This window comes from Engystomops pustulosus, chromosome 10, assembly GCF_040894005.1.
Source record: "Engystomops pustulosus chromosome 10, aEngPut4.maternal, whole genome shotgun sequence".
NCBI lineage: Eukaryota > Metazoa > Chordata > Amphibia > Anura > Leptodactylidae > Engystomops > Engystomops pustulosus.
This window is the reverse complement of record NC_092420.1, coordinates 29,699,277-29,723,794: the sequence shown is the minus strand read 5'-3', so window position 1 is coordinate 29,723,794 and position 24,518 is coordinate 29,699,277. Positions and strand designations below refer to the sequence as shown.

The following is a 24,518-nucleotide window of genomic DNA, read 5'->3' as shown; positions in this document are numbered from 1 at the left end:
TCAAATCATTTCTGCTAAATATTTCTATGCTAGAACTAGATAAACAGTAAAATAAACACATTAGGTATTGCCATGTCCGATCTATCAAAATATAATAATGGTTATTCACGACATTTAACCCTGTAAAGGAAATTAGCGCCGAAAGTCAAAAAGCAAAAGGCTGTAAAGTCCTAAAAATGGTAGAAATGAAAACACTGAAGTAGAAGGTTTTAATTTTTGTAAATGTAAGAAAACATTATAAAACCTATATAAATTTGGTATCCCTGTGATTGTACCGACCCAAAGAATACAGTAGACATGTAATTTGGGGCGCTCAGTGAAAGCCGTAAAAACCAAACCCACAAGAAAACGGCACAAATAAATTTTTGCACCAATTTCACTGCATTTGGAATTTTTTTCACACTTCACAGAAAAAAGGGTATGGAATATTTAATACCATCACTATGAAGTGCAAATTGTTACGCAGAAAACAAGCCATCACACAGCTCTTTAAAGGGAACCTGTCACCGCTGTTCCCTTAGAGCAGGTTCCCATAGAGCCCTTATAGCATGAGGGCAACCTTTCTTCATCTAATAAAATTTCTGCTCCGAAAAGGCAAAAATTAACATTGATTCTCAGTCTGGCATCCAGACTGAGAGTCTAGCGAGTTGAGGTGGGCGTATATATGTGCAAGCCTGAGTCTTGCTTACACTTACTTTCCCTACATCATCCGGCTATCGGCTGAATTATCACACATATGCCTATGGCGAAAGCTAAAGCAGGAAGCATAGCTAAGCAGTAAAGCCGCACATGCGCCGACATTCACGGCGCATTGTAGCCGTAGGTATTTGTGTGATAAATCAGCCGACAGCCGGATGATGTACGGAAAGTAGGTGAGGGCAAGACTCAGACTCGCACATATGTATATGCCCACCTCGACTCGCTAGATTCTCTGTCTGGATACCATAATTGTTTCCTTTTCGGAGCAGAGATTTTATTAGCTGAAGAAAGCTTGCCCTTATGCTATATAGCAGTGATGGCAAACCTTTTAGAGACCGAGTGCCCAAACTTCAACAAAGACCCGCTTATTTATCGCAAAGTGCCAACACAGAAATTTAATTAGTGATTTATACTCCCTTCTCTGCCACAGCTTTCATTGATACCAGCCCCTGAGGCACCAATAAAGCAGAAAATAGTCCCAGGTAGAGCTGTCACTTTAAAATACCTCTGTGCACAGCAAGTCCTGGGCTGTCTGGGACTGCAGGAAGATACCTGGAGTCATCTCTGGTGATGGCCTGAGTGCCCACAGAAAGGGCTCCGAGTGCCACCTCTGGCACCAGTGCCATAGGTTAGCCATCACTGCTATATAGGCTCTATGGGAACCTGCCAGCAACTTAATTTTTTCAAACAGCGGTGACAGGTTCCCTTTAAATGGAAAAATAAAAAAGTTGATTTTTTTTAAGGTGATGGTGTGAAAAATGAAAATGTAAGAACAAAAAAGGTTGTTAAGGGCTATACATTCTTTATTTATTTGGACATAAAAGGGCTTATTTTTATGCAAGATAAGATGCACTTTTATAAAAAGCTTCATTTTAGTGGGTTTTTAGTTTATTGATGAGATTTTATTAACTATTGAATTTATGGAGGAAAAGAAAATCATCAAATCTGGTTTCTCATTTTGCATTTTTTAGGGGCATCCATAAAAATAATGTTATCTTATATTGTATAGACCACTTCGATTAAAACTAAGTTTACACACACAAATTTTAATAAAAATGTAATAAATATAAAGGGTCTGGGGACAGGATTAGGGGGGAACATATTTGGTGGGGGTATTTTCTGGGGTTGACAGGTCCTCTTTAAGCAAAAACACTAAGTTCAGGTAAACAAGATTAAACAAGATATGATCCTGCATCAGTGTAGTTACAGCATTCTCAAGGTATGTTTGCTTCATAATGCATGAAAATAAATGGTAGATTTCTACCAATCTCCACCAGGTAGATGAAATTTCATCTATAGTCCGCACCAATTTTCCAGGAAAGACTATAGTAAGTACGAGTGGATGGGGCGATCATTTCCTTGCCCTTCTAAAGTCTGACGAAACCGTCAAAATTGGCCTGTTACATGCCTTGCCTGCCAGAAAATTGCTGTATATATATAGGACCCCTCTGTTTTGTTGGGTCACATGTGTCTCAGTGAAGGACACCAGGATGAGTCTGACATGAGGAGGAAATGAACGTCTTTCACACTCTTCTACTATATACAATCCAATCAGATAAGAGATAGAGGGATGGAAAAACATCCTATAGTGTTTCTTCAAATTGTGAATTTACAGAAAACTAATTGCGCCGAATAAATTGGGTAGAAGAAGTTATAGAGGAGAAAAAGATGAAAAGATTATTCTTTGTATTTTAGTCAATGATTTTGTATGATTTTATGGACACAGTTTACTGTAAGGACACAATGTAAGAAATCTGTCTGCCTTGTCATCATTTTGTTGTGATCTATATATTCCTTGGTACAATATATTCGGCATACATTCCTTGCTTACTAAAGTCTGAAGGTGACTACAATTACGGCAATAAAAAAATAATACAGTTTTTTTATCAGGCAGTATTTTTTCACAATTAACTACACAATTAAATGTATTTGGTAAAAATAATTTTAGTGTCACCTTATTCTGCGAGCAATTAATGTCATCTATCCTTCAAGGCTTGTATTTTGCGGTGCCCTGTAGTCTATTTGTATACCATTTTGAGTTATATGTGAATTTAAAATATTTTATTTATGCTTTTTTTCATCTTACTGCTCCATTCAATTGTCTTTGAGAGAGGAAGATAGCCGGACCCTATGCTGTGCCATCAATAATGGACAATAGTGGAGGGGACACTTAATGGGGTTCTCCGGAGATTGACATGGCTGCTTTCTTCCAAAAAAAACAGCCCCACACCTGACCATGGGTAGTGTGTAGCATTGCTCCATTCACCTCCTACTGTTCAGCTATTACCTGACCACATTTGCAAATTCCTGTAACTTGACAAAGTACGGTACATTTTCTCTCTCATCAGCAGCCTTTCCTTAGGAATTGCCTTGTGTCATTTCTATTACGGGGATCCTGTCAGTAAACCGCTGCCTAGCCCTTCCCTTAGATTGTTACTGTTATAGGGGTCCTGTTAGTCGCCTGCTGCCTAGCCCTTCCCTCTGTTTTTGTTATAGCGGCCCTTTTACAGTAGTAGCCTATTGCGTACCACTTTGTCTGTGACTATTTCTGTTATTGGGGTCCTATCAGTAGCCTCCTGCCGAGCCCTTCCCTCAGACTGTTATTATTATGGAGCTCAAGTCTTTCACCTCCTTTGAGCCCTTGTAGCTCAAGGATGGAGGCCCACTGTGGTTTAGGGATCCAGCCTGGCATAGGCCTTGTTCCCCTGTAGCCAGTCTGAGCCTGTGATGCCTAATTATTCCCACCCTATATATTCCATTAATATATTGCATTTATTTTGGTCTTATATGTGTGCAGTTCACACTGCGAGTAAACAAATTAAACACAATTGTAAAAATTGGGCACTTCATGATCCTACTGATGGGATTTCTGTGCAAATATTGACAAAATTCATATATGTAGTCTTACTCCCTCTCCCCCCCCCCCCAAATCTGAGCTCACTGCTATCTGCACTGTAGACTGGACATGGAAACTTCTATGGTCCTCAAGTCCGAACATAGAAAAGTTCCACTGGTAAAAATATCAATCAACTTTTTGGAAAATTTAAATCCCACTCTTGATCTGAAACTTTTGGAAATCTAAAGGTCTAACCAACATCCAACACCTACATTACGTTCTTCTACAACAATCTAGCACTGAAATCTGCTTTAAGTCTCTCCAGCAGAATGCAAAAGTGGGAAACATGGAAATCCTCATACTCGTTTATTAAGAAAACTTTTTGCTGCACTTCTCACCAGGCGATTTTTAAAACCCACCAATGTTGGTATTATACACCCCTCGAGACTACATTTGATACATCCCAATGTCTCGCCAAGGTGCAACTGCAGCAATGAAGGAGATCTATTTCATACCCTATGGAGCTGTGATGGTATTCAGCATCTATGGACAACCACCAACACTATAATCAGAATGACCATGATCAATAAAGACAGAGAAATCCCCAGCCCGAGCTCTTCTCATGACCAACATGAACTCTTTTCCAGCAGAACATAAAACAATTATTTCAGATATTTTTATGTTGACCAAACTAGTCACAAAACATTGGAAACCAATAGAAACTCCCCACATTAATGAGGTCATATCACTAATGAATGTAATGTGTGGCTATGAGAAAATCCTGTCCTACCAGTTCTCATCTATAGCTCGATTCACTATATTATGGGGCACATGGATGACCAGTCCCGTTTACCATCAACTATTACAAATTAACTTCTATACCTAAAGGTTAGAAGACCTAACCCGAAGAGTACACCAGCATGGATGGTGATGTATTAATACTTTGCAACAATAACCCTCTAAAATACATGTCATCTCTGTATTTGACTATTAGGTAATAATGAACAGAAAATAACAATTTTACAAACATTTCAAGAAACCACATGGAGATTTTCCCTTAATCTGGAACTTTGTTATAAGATTTACTTTTGCTTGTCTTTTCATGACGCAGATCATATTCATAACCTCATATTATTGAGTATGGCCGTGTATCCCTCTGTAACAATGAAACAGGATAGACTCTCTTGTATATGTAATGTTTCTATTAAAACACTATAAAAATTAAGTAAAAAATAAAAATGTTAGGCCTTAGGCCATGTTTAGATGGTTATATTGTATCCTTGAAATATGGCAGATCGATTTCCTTGGCCATACACTGTGCAGGGAGAAGACCGCACAGCCTCGTAGTCATCACTGCATCCTGCAGAACTATTGTCCTGTACTTGATATAAGCAGTATACGTATAAGCATAATTATATTATAAGACACTGGTCTTTCAGGTAGGTAGGTAGATTACTGAATGCAATACAGAATTTGATGGCTTAAAATAAATAAAGATTATTATTTATTATATCTTTGAAAATTTCTTATTACAGGTTAAAACCAAAAATTGCAATGAGAAGGTTTATCTAAGAACTGAATCGGATTGCATGTCCTGCGCCATTGCTTTGAAGTATCTCTGTCCTAAAGGTACTACAAAGGTAACAAAAGGAGCAGGAAATGCTGGATGCAGGTAATAATGATGGCGCGGTTGTTAATAAAGGTGGTAATGATTTAAAAATAACTGTCTATCCTCATTTCAGAATAAGGAGTTATGATTGGTCTCCTTATAGAAAGGAGAAGAGAAAATAAGTGCACCAGGAGCCATTCCCCCATCCCTGGTGCACATAGAAGCTAATAGACATCAAGATACTAACATGAGGGGGTGATTAAGGATGTGATCGACTCTCTTTAAAGGAGGGCCCATTAAATACATGATATACATAACTCCAAACCACTAGGTCAAAGGTCTTCACCCTAGTGAAGTGAAAGAGCTGGGGTTTCCAGCTAAAGGATTGAGGGAGGTCTGACTGCAGGGACATCAATGGTCAGAAAGAAATAGAGCAGTAAGATGCAATAACGTCTAACAATTAATGGTAATTACCTATGAAAACCTGATCTGTGAGGCAGTGTTCACATGTTGCACTTGAATTGGGTTTTGCAAATACAATTCAAGTGTAAAGGGACGGAGAATATTTTCTGTGCAGAAACATTTAAAGGGGTTTTCCCACAAAGAAAAGTTAGGACCTATCCACGGGATATGGCCTAACTTGCTGATCAGTGGGGGTCTCAGTGCTGAGACCCACACAGATCACGAAAATGAGGCGTCCAATGGGGTCCCACGTACCTCCATGTGTGCTATGCTCGACCGGGACTCAGGCGTAGGATATATTCGGCTGGAGAGGGGGGAGGCTTGCGTTGTGCTCACCCTTCTCCTATCTATAGGGAGTCCTGGTGCCCATCCGTACGTACAGGGAAAGGGCATGCTCCTGGTTACGGAATGGTATGGTGACACGTGTGCTCACTGTGCCCTGATCGGGCATCTATGGGGATGTACATCTGGCCACAAATTTGCCAGAATGCCTGTGTGAAAGGTTCCACACACTATTTTATGTAACATTTCTATGCTTGGGTCCTATAGATATACAGTAAATACAGGAGGAGTGGTACTATCAATGCTGGGTTGCAGTCACACATGTCAGGCTACAGTCACGAAGCCTAAATGCTGTGAAGGATTCTGGGGCTCCACGTGTACCGGTATGTGGCCTTTTCTAGTAATTTGTACTTATACTTAGAAATCATTTTACAATCATGTCTTATGTTCCTCCATGACCAGTTTTTATGTAATTCTTTAACAGAATGTCCCGGGGGATCTGAAAACCCTTGCAATGGTCAGGGAAGCTGCATGGATGGAATACAGGGAAATGGGACATGTATTTGTAATGTAAGTGCAAGCGGCTGTGACAGTAGGAAAGTGTCATGTATCCTACACAAATATGACAACAAGTTGGTAATTTGTGAGTGCGGGACAACTTCACTTTATTTAGAAGTGTGTTTTACTTCGCTAAGGCTTCCATCATAGTTAATGCTATCCTGTTTCACAGAAAAGAAGGACCTACCCTAATGTAGACTGGAACCCCTGAGGTTAATTTGCATAACTTAAAAAAAAAAAAATTCTCCAAAATGAAAATAAGCCTTTTTCAGATCATACCATACCATAAAAATAAACCCTAGTTACAAATGTCTTTATCGTCTGAACTAAAACACATAGAAACATGTTTCTGTTGTAAGGAGAATCTCCTCTTTAATACCACAAAAGAATTCTGTTAAGTCGAGAGTGTGATTTTCACATTTGACACCTACTCCCAAGTAGCTTTAACAGTGGAAATCTATAGTTTCTCGGCACCTAGAATCACAGTTCCTATGCAATATGAAAGAGCAGATTCTACTCTTTAAAATAACACCAGAAGTTATGATACATAAGTTATAGCCATTGGAAGTCTGGCCCACTCCAACCTTTTAGCTTGAGGCAGCATTGAGAAGAAGTAGGAAAACAAGCAGCTCAAGGGGCTCATGTAAGGAAAGTGCCATTGCTAGACATAAGAGATTGGGGCCAATGATTCTTAAGGTTATAGTCACAAGAAATTCACAATGGAATGCTCAGAGTTTGGAGAGTTCTAATGATTATATTTGAATAAATGTTATTTTATTTTTTCCAGAATAATTGTGAATTTTTGTTGATTGAAAAAAATTAGACATCTCCTGTTTTGTGCTAAAAACAATATAAGACCCTGTCTCATTTTTGTAGAAACATAGTTTTATTTTTGTTAATTTAGAGGAGCTGTCTAGCACAGGTCTTTTCTTAGCACATGCTTACTAGACCCAAATGTATAACTATTTGGTGTCTGTGGAATTATACGATAAAAATAAAGTTATGATATTGGGCAAACTCTGCAAGTTCACATCTGCATTTAGAGGATTCTGTTACTTATAGCAAGATAGATAGAACGATAGATACCCTTGCATATATGGAACCTTGAGGAACTGATGGTGAACAAAAGACCTTGTTCTTTTATATTGAAAATGCATAACGGAAATACTGCACCATGAATTACCATATATACCCGAGTATAAGCCTAGATTTTCAGCACAAAAAAATGTGCTGAAACCCCAAACTCGGCTTATAATCGAGTAAAAAAATATAAAGGTTTTACCAGGTTTTTGTGGTAAAATTAGTGGCCTCGGCTTATACTTGGGTCGGCTTATACTCGAGTATATACGGTTTGTACATTTAAAAAGAATTTAAAAAACCATAGGGTCAATAAAAGTTTGTTAATAGGTTCTATGCTCCACAAAATAGTGTGATTAATAAGTAATTTCACGCTGCAAAAAATAATTCTTCTTATGACTATGATGACAGAAACTTTTACAAGTTTTGGCTTTTGGTAAGTTAGGGTAAAAAATGGGGTTGTGGAAAAATATTCTATATTTTGTAGCAATGAATATCTAAAAGAAATTGACTGAATAAGCATAGATGATCCACAGTGTTATGTATTTTGTACAGGACGGATTCTCTGGTTTCTCCTGTAATGAATGCACAGACCCATCAGTATATGGAGCATACTGTGACTCTGGTAGGTCATTGCCGGCTACCAAACTTTTTCATTCTGAATTCCAATCTAATAAATTTCATACAATACAATTAAACGTAACATATTTTGTCCCCAGCATGTCTTTGCAAACATGGAATTTGTAAAAGTGGAATCTCTGGGGATGGAAGTTGTATCTGTGAAGCTGGTTATATGGGACCAACATGTGAGGAGGGTGAGAAATCATTAAATATGGGTATAAATATCTGTAGAATGTGCAGCTTTTGTTTCCAGAAGATCAGACATTCTTCTATCCCAGTTTTGGAGAATCTTTAAACATAACTCTGCATTGTGCTATTCCTGTTATTGCTCAATAATTGTACATGTGCATTTCCATTGTCAAAGGGGTGTGGCCTAGTCTGACATTCTCAACACAGATTGGACAGATAATAATAATTATAATCTTTATATAGCGGCATCAAATTCCGTAGCACTTTACAAATTACATGGGACAAATACAAATATAATATTACAGATTACAAACATTCATATGGAACAATAGGATTGATGGTCCTGCTCCCAAGAGCTTACAGTCTATGAGGTTCAGGTAGTGCGTGGACACACTCACCACTATTAACTCCTATGTGTCATTTTTTTTTTTTACAAATTAGACATGGAAACAGCAGAAATTGTGTAATATAGATTTCTACACGAAAAAAAACTTCCTTACTGTTAAATTATGTAAATTACGATTATTTACACTCTTATTGAGAACTGTCAATCTGTGGAATAGCCTGCCTCAGGCACTGGTCACAGCAGGGACAGCAGAGAGCTTTAAGAAGGGTCTAGATTAGAGATGAGCGAACATGCTCGTCCGAGCTTGATGCTCGGTCGAGCATTAGCGTACTCGAAACTGCTCGTTGCTCGGACGAATACTTCGCCCGCTCGAGAAAATGGCAGCTCCCGCCGTTTTGCTTTTTGGCGGCCAGAAACAGAGCCAATCACAAGCCAGGAGACTCTGCACTCCACCCAGCATGACGTGGTACCCTTACACGTCGATAGCAGTGGTTGGCTGGCCAGATCAGGTGACCCTGGGATAGACTAGCCGCTGCTCGGATCATTCTGTGTCTGGATGCCGCTAGGGAGAGAGCTGCTGCTGGTCAGGGAAAGCGTTAGGGTGTTCTATTAGCTTACTGTTAGGCAGGAGTGATTCTCCAAGAACCCAACAGCCCTTCTTAGGGCTACAATAACGTTCTACTTTTTTTTTTTTTATTTGCATCTAGTACCATTTTGTGAGGAATTAGCAGGGGGACTTGCTACCGTTGTGTTTAGCTCTTAGTGGCACACATATCCACCTCAAACACCAAAGTGGGAAAATTTAGTAGGGGTTGGATTTCAATTAGGCACAGTCTGCCATTTTTCCTTTTTTATTTTACGTTTATTTTGTTTAATAACTCAGCGTCATCTCATCTGGCATAGTAGTGTGCTTTCATACTTGGCTAGAAAATAGCCATAGGAGAATCCAAACGGCTTACGCCTACAGTAGCGTTATATATTTGATTTCTGGTTGATCTGCTGGTGGCTGTACTTGCTGCAGTGCATCTACTAGCCAATTGTGAGCAATTTGTAGTGAGACTTGCGACCGCTGTGTTTTGCGCTTAGTGACGCACATATCCATTGCAAAGACCGAAGTGGGAAAATTTAGTAGGGGTTGGATTTCAATTAGGCACAGTCTGCCATTTGTCCTTTTTTATTTTACGTTTATTTTGTTTAATAACTCAGCGTCATCTCATCTGGCATAGTAGTGTGCTTTCATACTTGGCTAGAAAATAGCCATAGGAGAATCCAAACGGCTTACGCCTACAGTAGCGTTATATATTTGATTTCTGGTTGATCTGCTGGTGGCTGTACTTGCTGCAGTGCATCTACTAGCCAATTGTGAGCAATTTGTAGTGAGACTTGCGACCGCTGTGTTTTGCGCTTAGTGACGCACATATCCATTGCAAAGACCGAAGTGGGAAAATTTAGTAGGGGTTGGATTTCAATTAGGCACAGTCTGCCATTTGTCCTTTTTTATTTTACGTTTATTTTGTTTAATAACTCAGCGTCATCTCATCTGGCATAGTAGTGTGCTTTCATACTTGGCTAGAAAATAGCCATAGGAGAATCCAAACGGCTTACGCCTACAGTAGCGTTATATATTTGATTTCTGGTTGATCTGCTGGTGGCTGTACTTGCTGCAGTGCATGTACTAGCCAATTCTGAGCAATTTGTAGTGAGACTTGCGACCGCTGTGTTTTGCGCTTAGTGACGCACATATCCATAGCAAAGACCGAAGTGGGAAAATTTAGTAGGGGTTGGATTTCAATTAGGCACAGTCTGCCATTTGTCCTTTTTTATTTTACGTTTATTTTGTTTAATAACTCAGTGTCATCTCATCTGGCATAGTAGTGTGCTTTCATACTTGGCTAGAAAATAGCCATAGCAATAGGATAGCATCGTTTGGTTTTAAAAACTCAAAAACACAAAAAAAAACAAAAAACACAAAAAAAGTTAAAAAAAAATTAAAGTTATAACTCTCATTTTAAAAATGTTTGCTGCTGAGCAATTTTCCGATGCCCAGGTTTTCCACCAGTCACAGTCTGTGGGCATGGCGCCATCAGTCGGTAGCTCTAGGCACAGCAGCAGTGCCGTCGCTAAGCGACAGCAGGCGGTGCTCAAACTGCTGAGCCTAGGCGACAAAAGGCACACCGCCCAAGAGCTATTACAGGGCATCACGGCGCAGACTGATCTGTGGCTGGCACCGCTGAACCTGAAGCCAGGCATGGTTGTGTGTGACAACGGCCGTAACCTGGTGGCGGCTCTGCAACTCGGCAGACTGACACATGTGCCATGCCTGGCCCATGTGTTAAATCTGATAGTTCAGCGTTTCCTCAAGACATACCCCAATCTGTCTGATTTGCTCACGAAGGTGCGCCGCATCTGTGCGCATTTCAGGAAGTCTCAGGGCAGCGCAGCGCCGCCTCCAACTGCCCGCTCACCGACTGTTGTGCGACGTGCCCACGAGGTGGAATTCAACACTGACCATGTTATCCAGAGTTTACCAGCAGCGCAGAGCGATTGTAGACTGCCAGATGTCAACTTCCACCAGAAGTGGTAGTCAGGTCAGTCAGCTTCCTCAAGTCTACAATGAGGAGTGGACGTGGATGTCTGATATCTGTCAGGTGCTGAGTAACTTTGAGGAGTCAACACAGATGGTCAGTGGCGATGCCGCCATCATCAGCCTCACCATCCCGCTGCTTGGCCTGTTGAAAAACTCTCTGATCAGCATGAAGTCGGAAGCTTTGCGCTCGTCACAAGAGACGGGGGAAGAAGATTCCCTTGTTGATAGCCAAAGCACCCTCAGGTCTGTTTCTCAGCGCATATCGGAGGAGGTGGAGGAGGATGAGGAGGAAGAGGAGGAGAATGTTGGCGAGACACAAGAGGGGACCATTGTTGAGTCCTTCACTGTTCAGCGTGTATGGGCAGAAGAAGAGGAGTTGGAGGAGTTGGAGGAGGAGGAAATGGACAGTCAGGCCAGTGAGGGGAGTGAATTCTTACGCGTTGGTACTCTGGCGCATATGGCAGATTTCATGCTAGGCTGCCTATCCCGTGACCCTCGCGTTCAAAGAATTTATTCCAGCACCGATTACTGGGTGTTCACTCTCCTGGACCCACGGTACAAGCAAAATCTTTCCACTCTCATCCCTGCAGAGGAAAGGAGTGTGAGAATGCATGAATACCAGCAGGCCCTGGTGCACAAGCTGAAACAGTATTTCCCTTCTGACAGCGCTAGCGGCAGAGTGCGTAGTTCTGCGGGACAAGTAGCGAGGGAGAGTAGGCGAGCAGGCAGCTTGTCCAGCACTGGCAAGGGTACGCTTTACAAGGCTTTTGCCAGCTTTATGTCACCCCAGCAAGACACTGTCACCTGTCCCCAGTCTCGGCAGAGTAGGGCTGATCTTTACAGAAAGATGGTGAGGGAGTACGTAGCTGACCATACCATCGTCCTAAATGATCACACAGCTCCCTACAACTACTGGGTTTCAAAGCTGGACATGTGGCACGAACTGGCGCTGTACGCCTTGGAGGTTCTTGCCTGCCCTGCCGCTAGCGTCTTGTCCGAGCGGGTTTTCAGTGCAGCTGGTGGCATCATCACAGATAAGCGTACACGCCTGTCGACTGACAGCGCTGACAGGCTGACGCTTATTAAAATGAATAAAGGCTGGATTTCTCAGAATTTCCAATCTCCACCAGGTGAAGGAAGCTCAACCTGAATAATTGATCCACTCCTCCTCCTCATTTTCCTCCTTCTCCTCCTCTTTGTACAGTAAAGCAGAGGAAACTGGCTATTTTTTGACAGGGCCCACTGGCTCTTGCTATAGTACTTTATGCATTTAATTTTTCTGGAGGGCCACCTACCCGGTCCTCTGTTTGAAACAATTTTTGTGAGTGCCACATACAGGCACTCAATCTATTCCATTTTTCTGGAGGGCCACCTACCCGGTCCTCTGTTTTAAAAAATTTTTGGGACTGCCACATACAGGCACTCAATCTATTCCATTTTTCTGGAGGGACACCTACCTGCTCCTCTGGTTTGAAAACCTTTTGGGACTGCCACATACAGGCACTCAATCTATTCCATTTTACTGGAGGGCCACCTACCTGCTCCTCTGGTTTGAAACATTTTTGGGACTGCCACATACAGGCACTCAATCTATTCCATTTTACTGGAGGGCCACCTACCTGCTCCTCTGGTTTGAAACATTTTTGGGACTGCCACATACAGGCACTCAATCTATTCCATTTTTCTGGAGGGACACCTACCTGCTCCTCTGGTTTGAAAACTTTTTGGGACTGCCACATACAGGCACTCAATCTATTCCATTTTACTGGAGGGCCACCTACCTGCTCCTCTGGTTTGAAACATTTTTGGGACTGCCACATACAGGCACTCAATCTATTCCATTTTACTGGAGGGCCACCTACCTGCTCCTCTGGTTTGAAACATTTTTGGGACTGCCACATACAGGCACTCAATCTATTCCATTTTTCTGGAGGGACACCTACCTGCTCCTCTGGTTTGAAAACTTTTTGGGACTGCCACATACAGGCACTCAATCTATTCCATTTTACTGGAGGGCCACCTACCTGCTCCTCTGGTTTGAAACATTTTTGGGACTGCCACATACAGGCACTCAATCTATTCCATTTTACTGGAGGGCCACCTACCTGCTCCTCTGGTTTGAAACATTTTTGGGACTGCCACATACAGGCACTCAATCTATTCCATTTTTCTGGAGGGACACCTACCTGCTCCTCTGGTTTGAAAACTTTTTGGGACTGCCACATACAGGCACTATCCAAATTAAATTGTCTCCATAGCAGCCTCCACACGTTGTCTCCATAGCTACCTCCAAAAGTCGTCCATATAGCTGCCTCCATACATCCTCCCCTTATCAAACGAGGTGTGTCAGGCAGAAATTTGGGTTGTTTTCATGGATTCCACATCAAAGTTGTTAACTTTGTCGCCACCCTGCTGTGTTATCCACAAAATATACTGGCAAACTTTTATGATTAACCGATATTATTTCAGCGCTTCTTGCGCAGCTGTTTACATTCCCCTCACCCGCCATATCCCAAACTTATAAGAACGCTACTACACTTGATCTTATACAAAAGGTTCTTAGAAGTGCTGTTTGGGGAGTAGCCTAGAGACAGGGGCTTGGATTGGCGAAAGCTCGCCTGGCTGCAGAGCGCCAGCTCCATCCCAAGATCCAACTAACATAGTTTTAACTGCAGCACCTTTAATCTACTACTAGTTCACTGCCTCCATAATAATAATAATAATAATCTTTATTTATATAGCGTCATCATATTCTGTAGCGCTTTACAAATCATAGGAAACAAATACAAATGTAATGTAACAGAGCACAACATTTGTATGGAACAACAGGAGTGAGGTCCCTGCTCGCCAGAGCTTACGGTTTATGAAGATGATGGGGTAACACGAGGTAAAAGAATATTTAATGGTCAAGCCATTCTTCTTAGGGAATAGAACAAAATATAATAAATGGAATTGCTGTCGCTTGAACCACTCAGCCGTCATCTTATATACCAGGTCCAGGGTGAATGGGACTGCAGAGAAGTCTGGTGCCTGTTGGTTGCTGGATAACAGATGGGAGGACGACACAGGACGGGTTAGTAGAAGAGTTAAAACTTCATGCAGTTAATGAGTGTTATAGGCTTGCCTAAAGAAATGGGTTTTAAGACCACGTTTGAAACTTTGGAGGTTAGGTATTAGTCTGATAGTCCGGGGCAGAGCATTCCATAGAATTGGTGCAGCTCTAGAGAAGTCTTGGAGACGCGAGTGGGAGGTCCGCACTAGGGTAGAGGTTAATCTAAGATCACTGGCGGATCTAAGAGCACGGGTTGGGCGATAGACTGAGATAAGAGAGGAGAGGTAGGGGGGTGCAGCATTATACAGAGCTTTATGGATGAGGGTTATTATTATTTTAAACTGTATTCGAAAGGAGACTGGCAGCCAGTGCAGCGACTGGCATGAACTGTAAGCATACATGGTCCCCTTATCAAACGAGCTGTGTCAGGCAGAATTTTGGGTTGTTTTCATGGCTTCCACAACAAACTTGTTAACTTTGTCGCCACCCTGCTGTGTAATCCACAAAAAATACTGGCAAACTTTTATCATTTACCGATATTATTTCAGCGCTTCTTGCGCATCTGTTTACATTCCCCTCACCCGCCATATCCTAAACTTATAAGAACGCTACTACACTTGATCTTATACAAAAGGTTCTTAGAAGTGCTGTTTGGGGAGTAGCCTATAGACAGGGGCTTGGATTGGCGAAAGCTCGCCTGGCAGCGGAGCGCCAGCTCCATGCCAAGATCCAACTAACATAGTTTTAACTGCAGCACCTTTAATCTACTACTAGTTCACTGCCTCCATACATGGTCCCCTTATCAAACGAGCTGTGTCAGGCAGAATTTTGGGTTGTTTTCATGGCTTCCATGTTAACTTTGTCGCCACCCTGCTGTGTAATCCACAAAATATACTGGCAAACTTTTATCATGTACCGATATTATTTGAGCGCTTCTTGCTCACCTCCTTTGGTTCCTCTCTGCCACCCATTGGTTTGAAGCCTGAGTCCATTTAGGGTATGTCGCCATGACACTCTCTAGCCTGCTGCCGCTGCCTCTGCATGCCGTCCCCTATAGTGTCAGGGTCAATTATTGGATGTTTTAGATGCTATCTAGCTTCATTCTGTCACTCTGTCATGGCCATGCTGTTGCCCATAATTTTGGCATAATGTTGCGATTATGCAGCCTCAGAGGCATCCATGCATGCTGCCCCTGCTGTTTCCTGTCCATTTCCGTGGTGTTTCCATCCTTTTCTGAGGTTCCCAGGTGTTTGGCCAAGCTTCCCTGTGCAGAGCCTTGGTCCCCTTGAAAAATGCTCGAGTCTCCCATTGACTTCAATGGGGTTCGTTATTCGAGACGAGCACTCGAGCATCGGGAAAAGTTCGTCTCGAATAACGAGTACCCGAGCATTTTAGTGTTCGCTCATCTCTAGTCTAGATGCCTTTTTACACCTAAATAACATTGATGGTTATGTAATATAGAATTGTTTCCCGTAAATCCCTTCCTCATCCAATCCCTTCCTTGGTTGAACTTGATGGACAAGTGTCTTTTTTCAACCATATAAACTATGATACTATGATTATTTCTTGTCTTATTTTACTTAGAATCCTTAGCCTGCAAAGAAAAGAAATGCGGTCTCAACTCCCGCTGTGTTGAGTCCCAAGGAACCCTAAGATGTGATTGCATGCCTGGCTATTACAAGAGGGGCAATGTCTGTACAGGTAGGTTGTTTTCTTCACCATTTCTGAAAGCATTAGTAAATTAATATAAAAATAATATAAATTAACCCCTAGGCGCACCACAACGTTATACTACGTCCCTGCGGCTACATGCTAAGCGCACCGGGATGTAGTATAACGTCCAGCTTCTGGGACCGGCTCATGAACGGAGCCGGTACCAGAAGCAGCGGCTGTCAGCTGTCTATCACAGCTGACACCGCGCTGTAACACCCGCGATTGGAGCCGACTCCGATCGCGAGTGTTAACCCCTTATACGCCGCGGTCAAGCATGACTGCAGCGTGTAAGGGTGTTCCTGCTATGGATCGGATGCCCCGTGGCGCTTACCGGGGGATCCGATCCTCTTCTGGGCAGCCCCGAAGTCTGCCTAGCGCTCCGGGGCTGCCCGGTCTCCGAGGCAGTCAGACCCCTTCCAGGTCTGTAAGTAAGGACTGTAAACTTTCTGAGCATGCGTCTGCACCGCCAGACAGTTTACACTGCTCTACAATGAAAAAGTATTGTAGAGCAGTGTATTGAGCAGAGCATCGCTGGTTCAAGTAAGTATAAGTAAAAACACGTAAAATCACTAAACAATACACATTAGAATAAATAAAAAATAAATACATAAAAATATAAGCCCCTAAAATGTCACTTTCCCATAAAAACACTTAATAAAGTATAAAAAACACAAACACACAAAAAAAGCCACATATTTGATATTGCCGCGTCTGTAACAATCTGTATAATAAAACAGAATAGTTACTGGACCCGCACAGTAAACGCGTGGGGAAAAAACGCAAAAAACATTCCGAAAAAAGATAATTTTTAATTGATGCCTTTAAAAAAAATGATCTAAAAAGTGATTAAAAATTGTTACGCACTCTAAAATAAGACCACTAAAAAGAACAACTCTTCTCGCAAAAAATAATCCCCTAACCAGATTTGTCCGGCGAAAAATAAAAAAGTTATGCAAATGAAAATATGGTGATGCTAAAATGAACAAAATTGTCTCCAAATTAGTTTTTATTCAGTAAAATTGTATAAAATACATAAAACCCCCACATATTTGGTATCGCTACATCCGTGACAATCTGCATAATAAAACAGAATCATTATTGGACCCGCAAAGTGAACCCCGTAAAAAACAACCTAAAAAAACTCTCCGAAAAAAAAAGTGATTTAAAAAAGTTCCGCACTCTAAAATAAGACCACTAAAAATAACAATCCTTTTCGCAAAAAATAAGCCCCTAACCAGATTTGTAAGCCAAAAAATAAAAAAAGTTATGCATATGAAAGTCAGTGATGCTAAAATTAACATTTTTGCCTAATTACTTTTTATTCAGTAAAATGGGAATTAAAAAAAAAAAAAACTATATAAATGAGGTCTTTTTCGAAATCATGGAGACCCATAGAATAAAATTAATATACTATTTTTACGGTATGGTAAACGACCAAAAAAAAAAAGTTCCTAAAAATTGCAGATTTTCATTTCCTCCACCAACAAAGAGTTAATAAAATCTCACCAATTAGCTATAGATGCCCCAAAATTATGTACCAGAAAAGTGCATCTCATGTGGCAAAAAATAAGCCCCTATAAGTCCACAATAAAAATACAAAAAAAATTATAGCCTGTACAATGTGACATAGCAAATCTGATCTGCATGGCGCCTCCCTCCTTTCCATGCCCGGCACCCGATGCTCATTGCGGCTCCCGATTCCCGGCGCGGCTCCTCTTCGGTCTTCTTTCTGCTGAATAAGCCGGCAGAGACGTGTCCATGCAATCTGCTAGCCGGCGCACACTGTGATGACATCATACTGTGCGCCGGCCGGCAAATTGTGTGGAAGCATCTCTGCCGGCTAATACAGCAGAGAGAAGACCAAAGAGGAGCCACCCGGAGCAGTGACGAGCATAGGGGCACTGAAGGGTGATTATGTAAGTTTTTTTTTTTTTTTATGTGCTTGGCAAACTGCAGGCTGGCTGGCTGTATACTACATGCGGCTGGCAGGCTATAAGCTACAAGGGACTGGCTTGCTGTATACTACATGGGGCTGGCTGGCTGTATACTACATGGGGCTGACTGTCTATATGCTACATGGGGCTTACTGGCTATATACTACATGGGGCTTACTGGCTATATACTACATGGGCTAACTGGCTATATACTACATGGGACTGGCTGGCTATATACCACAGGGGCTGGCAGGCTATATACCACAGGGGCTGGCAGGCTATGTACTACATTTGACTGGCAGGCTATATACTACAGGGGGCTGGCTGGCTATAATACTACAGGGGGCTGGCTATACACTACAGGGGCTGGCAGGTTATATTCTAGAGGGGCTGACAGGCTATATACTATAGGGGGCTGACAGGCTATATACCATAGGGGGCTGACAGGCTATATACTAGAGGGGGCTGACAGTCTATATACTATAGGGGGCTGACAGGCTATATACTATAGGGGGCTGACAGGCTATATACTATAGGGGGCTGACAGGCTATATACTATAGGGGGCTGACAGGCTATATAATATAGGGGGCTGACAGGCTATATACTATAGGGGGTAGGCAGGCTATATACTACATGGGGGCTGGCTGGCTGTATACTAAATGCGGCCTGGCTGGCTGTATACAACATGGGAGCTGGCTGGCTGTATACTAAATGGGGCTGGCTGTATACTACATGGGGCTGGCTGTATACTACATGAGGCTGACTGGCTATATACTACATGGGACTGGCAGGCTATGTGCTACATGGGACTGGCAGCCTATATACTACAGGGGGCTGGCAGCCTATATACTACAGGGGGCTGGCTGGCTATATACTACAGGGGGCTGGCAGGTTAAATACTACGAGGGGCTGGCAGGTTAAATACTACGAGGGGCTGGCAGGTTAAATACTACGAGGGGCTGGCAGGTTAAATACTATGAGGGGCTGGCAGGTTATATACTAGAGGGGCTGGCAGGTTATATACTAGAGGGGCTGGCAGGTTATATACTAGAGGGGCTGGCAGGTTATATACTAGAGGGGCTGGCAGGTTATATGCTAGAGGGGCTGGCAGGTTATATACTAGAGGGGCTGGCAGGTTATATACTAGAGGGGCTGGCAGGTTATATACTAGAGGGGCTGGCAGGTTATATACTAGAGGGGCTGGCAGGTTATATACTAGAGGGGCTGGCAGGTTATATACTAGAGGGGCTGGCAGGTTATATACTAATGGGGGCTGGCAGGTTATATACTAATGGGGGCTGGCAGGTTATATACTAATGGGGGCTGGCAGGTTATATACTAATGGGGGCTGGCAGGCTATATACTAATGGGGGCTGGCAGGCTATATACTAATGGGGGCTGGCAGGCTATATACTAATGGGGGCTGGCAGGCTATATACTAATGGGGGCTGGCAGGCTATATACTAATGGGGGCTGGCAGGCTATATACTAATGGGGGCTGGCAGGCTATATACTAATGGGGGCTGGCAGGCTATATACTAATGGGGGCTGGCAGGCTATATACTAATGGGGGCTGGCAGGCTATATACTAATGGGGGCTGGCAGGCTATATACTAATGGGGGCTGGCAGGCTATATACTAATGGGGGCTGGCAGGCTATATACTAATGGGGGCTGGCAGGCTACATACTACATGGGGGCTGACTGGCTGTATACTACATGCAGCAGAGAGAAGACCGAAGAGGAGCCACCCGGAGCAGCGACTAGCATCGGGGCGTCGGAAGGTGATTATGTAAGTTTGTTTTTTTTATGTGCTTGGCAAACTGCAGGCTGGCTGGCTCTATACTACAGGGGACTGGCTTGCTGTATACTAAAATAATTAATTCAAATAATGTCTGTTCCCTTTAGCCAAGGATCCATGCAGACCTTCCCCGTGTAGCCCATTTGCTACGTGTAAATCATCTGGTCCTCGGCAGTTCACATGTAAATGTAAGACTGATTACTATGGTGATGGAAAGACGTGCGTCCCTGTTAATCCATGTACCGTTAACAATGGAGGATGCCCTGATAATACTACAAGATGTGCCTATAGGAGCCCCGGAAGGGTAAGCACTATCAACTATTATCTTTCACTTTTACTCAACTGTTCTACTGTTAGATCCAGGATGCAGATGTCAATAATGTACACGTCTACATAATGAACATAACTTTAAAAGTAAATTTGCCCTTTTTTATTTTTGCAATCGACTTTTTTGATGGGAAAAAATCACTTCCTAATGGCTCCATTTAATATGCATTCGAGACGGAAAAGAGAAATGTTGTAGATGTGGAAAGCAAAGTAGTTCCATTTTCTTATACGTTTTATGGTTTTCTTTGTGATTATTAAAATTACTTTACCTATATTGATAGGTGTCAGAATTTTTGTTGTGGGAAGTTCATTTAAAAAACCTTAACCCCTTACCGCCTTTGCCCTTTTTCATTTTTGTGTTTCCATTTTTTGCTTCCCACTCTCCGAAATCCATGACTTTTTTATTTTTCTGTCTACAGAGCTGTAGTAGCTTGTTTTTTATTCAACAGATTGTCCTTCCTAGTGATATTCTATGCCAGGGGTCAGGAACCTTTTTGGCTGAGAGAGCCATGAACACCACATATTTTAAAATGTTATTCTGTAAGAGCCCTACAATACGCACATGCCCCCCCCCCAGTAGATAGGTAGTCCCAGCGATCTACGTCTCGGATCGCAGGCACACCTGTGCCCCTCTCTGTGGCGGAAAATCCTGACACCCACCACATGCCTCCCTGTAGACCGAGCAAATACCCCCAAAAGATAGGTAGCCACAGCACATGCCCCCAGTACATAGGTAGCCACATCACTTGCTTCCCAGGAGATAGGTAGTCACAGCACAAGCCTCCTAGTATATAGGTAGCCCCAGGACATACCCCCAGTAGATAGGTAGCCACTGCACATGTCCCCCAATATATAGATGGATAGCCACAGCACATACTCCCAGTAGATAGGTAGCCACTGCACATGTCCCCCAGTATATAGTTAGCCACAGCATATGCCCCCAAGTAGATAGGTAGCCAGTGCACATACTCCCAGTAGATTGGTAGGCCCAGCACATACTCCCAGTAGATAGGTAGCCACAGCACATACTCCCAGTAGATAGGTAGCCACAGCACATGCACCCCAGTAGATAGGTGATCATAGGTGCAGCCAGCTCCTCATCGCTCCCAAGGTCCAATGACGTCACACTACGTGCATATCGGAATTGAAATGGTGGCGCCTATGAGTCGCCGATATGTAAATGCCCCTGGCACCCTTGCCCGCAGTATTTAAATGGTTATCACCCATAATTGGTGCCAGCACCAATCATAGGTGTTATGCAAATAACTGGTGATATGAACAGGGTTCAGTCCGTGAGCCCTGTTCTTACTTCCCCTAACGCAACAGGATGTTCAGGAACATCCAAATGCAGTAAGTGGTTAAATATTGCATACATCTACGTATATATATATATATATATATATATATATATATATATATATATATATATGACGTAGACATAAGTTAAAATTAAACTTCATCGAAGAATAAACCAAGCCTCTCTGCTGCCTGAAAGGTCCTCTCCTCACAGTCGGCACCCCCTTCATATTTGTCCTCCTCTCAGTCATCCATTCTTCATATTTGCCCTCCTCATAGTCAGCCCCCCTTCTCATTTGCTAGCCCTTTATTATGCATGGAGTGCTGCCTGGGGTGAGAGGCTCAACTCGCTCCATGGCAGGTACGCCCTTGTCTACATCTGAAATCAATGTCAGGAGGATCTGACACAAATAGTTACCTTTTTCAAATAGATAAGCCAAATATTTTTGCCATATTGATAAAAGGCAACAATCATAATTTGTGCAGTGATTGTGTTGTATTACACAATATATATTATATTATATTTTTGGTTTAAGACACTGAGAGTTGTTTTTTGGTTCACTGACTGTAGAATGAAATTTGCAGTGTATTTGCAGTGTATTTGCAGTGCTTCATACTAACTATAAGTAATTACCAGTCTTATTGCAGTTGTTTACCTGGAATGATCCGTCGGCTTAGTGATATGGGGTGTTATCCACCTAAAGTTTGTCAGTTATCGCCTTGCGGTAGAAATGCCCAGTGTGAGGAGGTGTCTCCCGGAGTACAGAGGTAAGTCTTTACTGGAATTTGTGAAAGAAACTTGTTTTCTATAGGTTAGTTTAGATCAGACAACTTCGACTTGTACTATAAGTACAAAATGTGATATTTTACTGATTACTACTAAATTCTAGTCTTGATGGATGACAACTGACCATCGAATTTTTGACCATTGAAAGTTTTTTTGCCAGATATTGTGGCTCTTTTCTTCTAAGACAGAAGGAAAAACTCTTTTTTTAAGTCAAAGTCAAAATAGGATCGTAACGTAAGATAGATTCATCCCACCACCTTTGTTGCCCGAAAATAGAAGGTGAAGACTGGGGTCAAATCACATCCGACCAAACTTCTTCATGTTGTCATAACCAACCTAGGTTTAAAGTGGATTCTGAACAAACAATAGTGTACATTGTCCAATCCAAAATAAAGGTTAAAACTTCATTTATGATGTTTATGATATATTTATGATACATTTATAATAAAATAAGCAATAACCAAAGTTCTTTTTAGTAGCTGAAGCATTCTGGCCACCCCTGGGTTTCGCGTAGTGTTTAGCATTATTCACAGAATTGTATACACACCTAATTAAACTAATTCACTAATTTAAAAAATAACAATTTCATAATTCCTATAAATACATAAAACATGAAGATCATATGCTCAGCATTAAATAAACAGGTTTTTGCGCCACGGAAAAGTTATCAAACGTCTATTGAATTTTTATAAAGGTTTGTGAAGTAAACTTTTTTTGTGTTTACTTCTTATGAAATTCCCTCCCACTTATTTATTTAAAGACTTGAATTCATAGTTTCACCAATTGGGTTGGGTAATATGATTAGGTGATATATTTAGAGTCATCTAACCCCTAAAGCACCTGTTTCTCTTATATGCTCTAATACCTGGTGCACTCCTCCCTCTTTTGAACTGGCCAGTCTGATCGGTGCCTACTGTTTCATATATTCCATAGAAATGGACCAATGTGGACAATGACTACTATTTTATCCAATTTTCGTTATTCTGTTTTGACTTTGGCAAGTTTGAGCACTGATCATAATTTATCCTTTTATTTAAAGCCCAACACCAATATTTTATTTAAAAAAATCAATATCTCTTTGGATGTAGAACAACTTTGCCTAATATTTTGCATACATATGTGCAGAGTTTTTTTTGTAATCTGACGGGTAGGATCAGGTATTAAGGGAGGCCTTGACTGTCGAATACATATAGCATAAGTATCCTGTCTTGCTATCATAGTTGGGCCCCCTACCTAGCAGTACCGCACCTAGGTACTGCGGTACAAGTTAAATGCTCAAATAGAATCCAAGATTGCCCTTCAAAAGAGAAGGGAAAAGAGGCACTAATGCAATACACAAGTAGTTTAGTTTTAAAATGTCAAAAATTGACATTGTATGCTACAATACATAATACAGTTTAAAAACCATAGAGACAAAAATGTGACCTCACCGTGGAGGGTGTCCACAGGGTACAACACAATATAGGGTGGTGGAACACAGAGACAAAAAAGGGCGGTCTAGCACTGGGCTAGATGGCCTTCCCGGGCGGTGGAACAAAATCACGTGCATTAGGTAAGAACTGGTAGCCCGATTCCAGGGGCCCTGGTACACTAGACTTAAATCCCAGTGGCCATCTGTATGCTGTGCTGTGCACACCTGTACGGACTGCTTCCATAGGGTTCATTCCCTTTGACAACCAGCCCACCATACTCCATATACACTCACCGGCCACTTTATTAGGTACACCTGTCCAACTGCTCGTTAACACTTAATTTCTAATCAGCCAATCACATGGCGTCAACTCAGTGCATTTAGGCATGTAGACATGGTTAAGACAATCTCCTGCAGTTCAAACCGAGCATCAGTATGGGGAAGAAAGGTGATTTGAGGCCTTTGAACATGGCATGGTTGTTGGTGCCAGAAGGGCTGGTCTGAGTATTTCAGAAACTGCTGGTCTACTGGGATTTTCACGCACAACCATCTCTAGGGTCTACAGAGAATGGTCCGAAAAAGAAAAAACATCCAGTGAGTGGCAGTTCTGTGGGCGGAAATGCCTTGTTGATGCCAGAGGTCAGAGGAGAATGGGCAGACTGGTTCGAGCTGATAGAAAGGCAACAGTGACTCAAATTGCCACCCGTTACAACCAAGGTAGGCAGAAGAGCATCTCTGAACGCACAGTATGTCGAACTTTGAGGCAGATGGGCTACAGCAGCAGAAGACCACACTGGGTGCCACTCCTTTCAGCTAAGAACAGGAAACTGAGGCTACAATTTGCACAAGCTCATCGAAATTGGACAGTAGAAGATTGGAAAAACGTTGCCTGGTCTGATGAGTCTCGATTTCTGCTGCGACATTCGGATAG

The 24,518-nt window shown here is 42.2% G+C and overlaps 1 protein-coding gene across 3 annotated transcripts in view; it reads left to right on the top strand.

The window, feature by feature from the left end:
- STAB1 (stabilin 1) overlaps positions 1-24,518 on the top strand; it is a 98,302-nt gene that overhangs the window by 3,353 nt on the left and 70,431 nt on the right. For 2 of the 3 annotated variants that reach the window (XR_011850476.1, XM_072128840.1), the window contains exons 2-9: positions 5,071-5,207; positions 6,156-6,271; positions 6,373-6,458; positions 8,079-8,148; positions 8,243-8,338; positions 15,903-16,019; positions 19,874-20,070; positions 22,027-22,157. Coding sequence is in view for 2 of the 3 variants with exons in the window: in XM_072128840.1 (XP_071984941.1) it covers positions 5,071-5,207; positions 6,156-6,271; positions 6,373-6,458; positions 8,079-8,148; positions 8,243-8,338; positions 15,903-16,019; positions 19,874-20,070; positions 22,027-22,157 (950 nt within the window). In the remaining variant the exon portion in view is untranslated. Of the gene's footprint in view, positions 1-5,070; positions 5,208-6,155; positions 6,272-6,372; positions 6,459-8,078; positions 8,149-8,242; positions 8,339-15,902; positions 16,020-19,873; positions 20,071-22,026; positions 22,158-24,518 lie in introns of those variants that run through there. The other variant, XM_072128841.1, reaches the window with a different exon arrangement.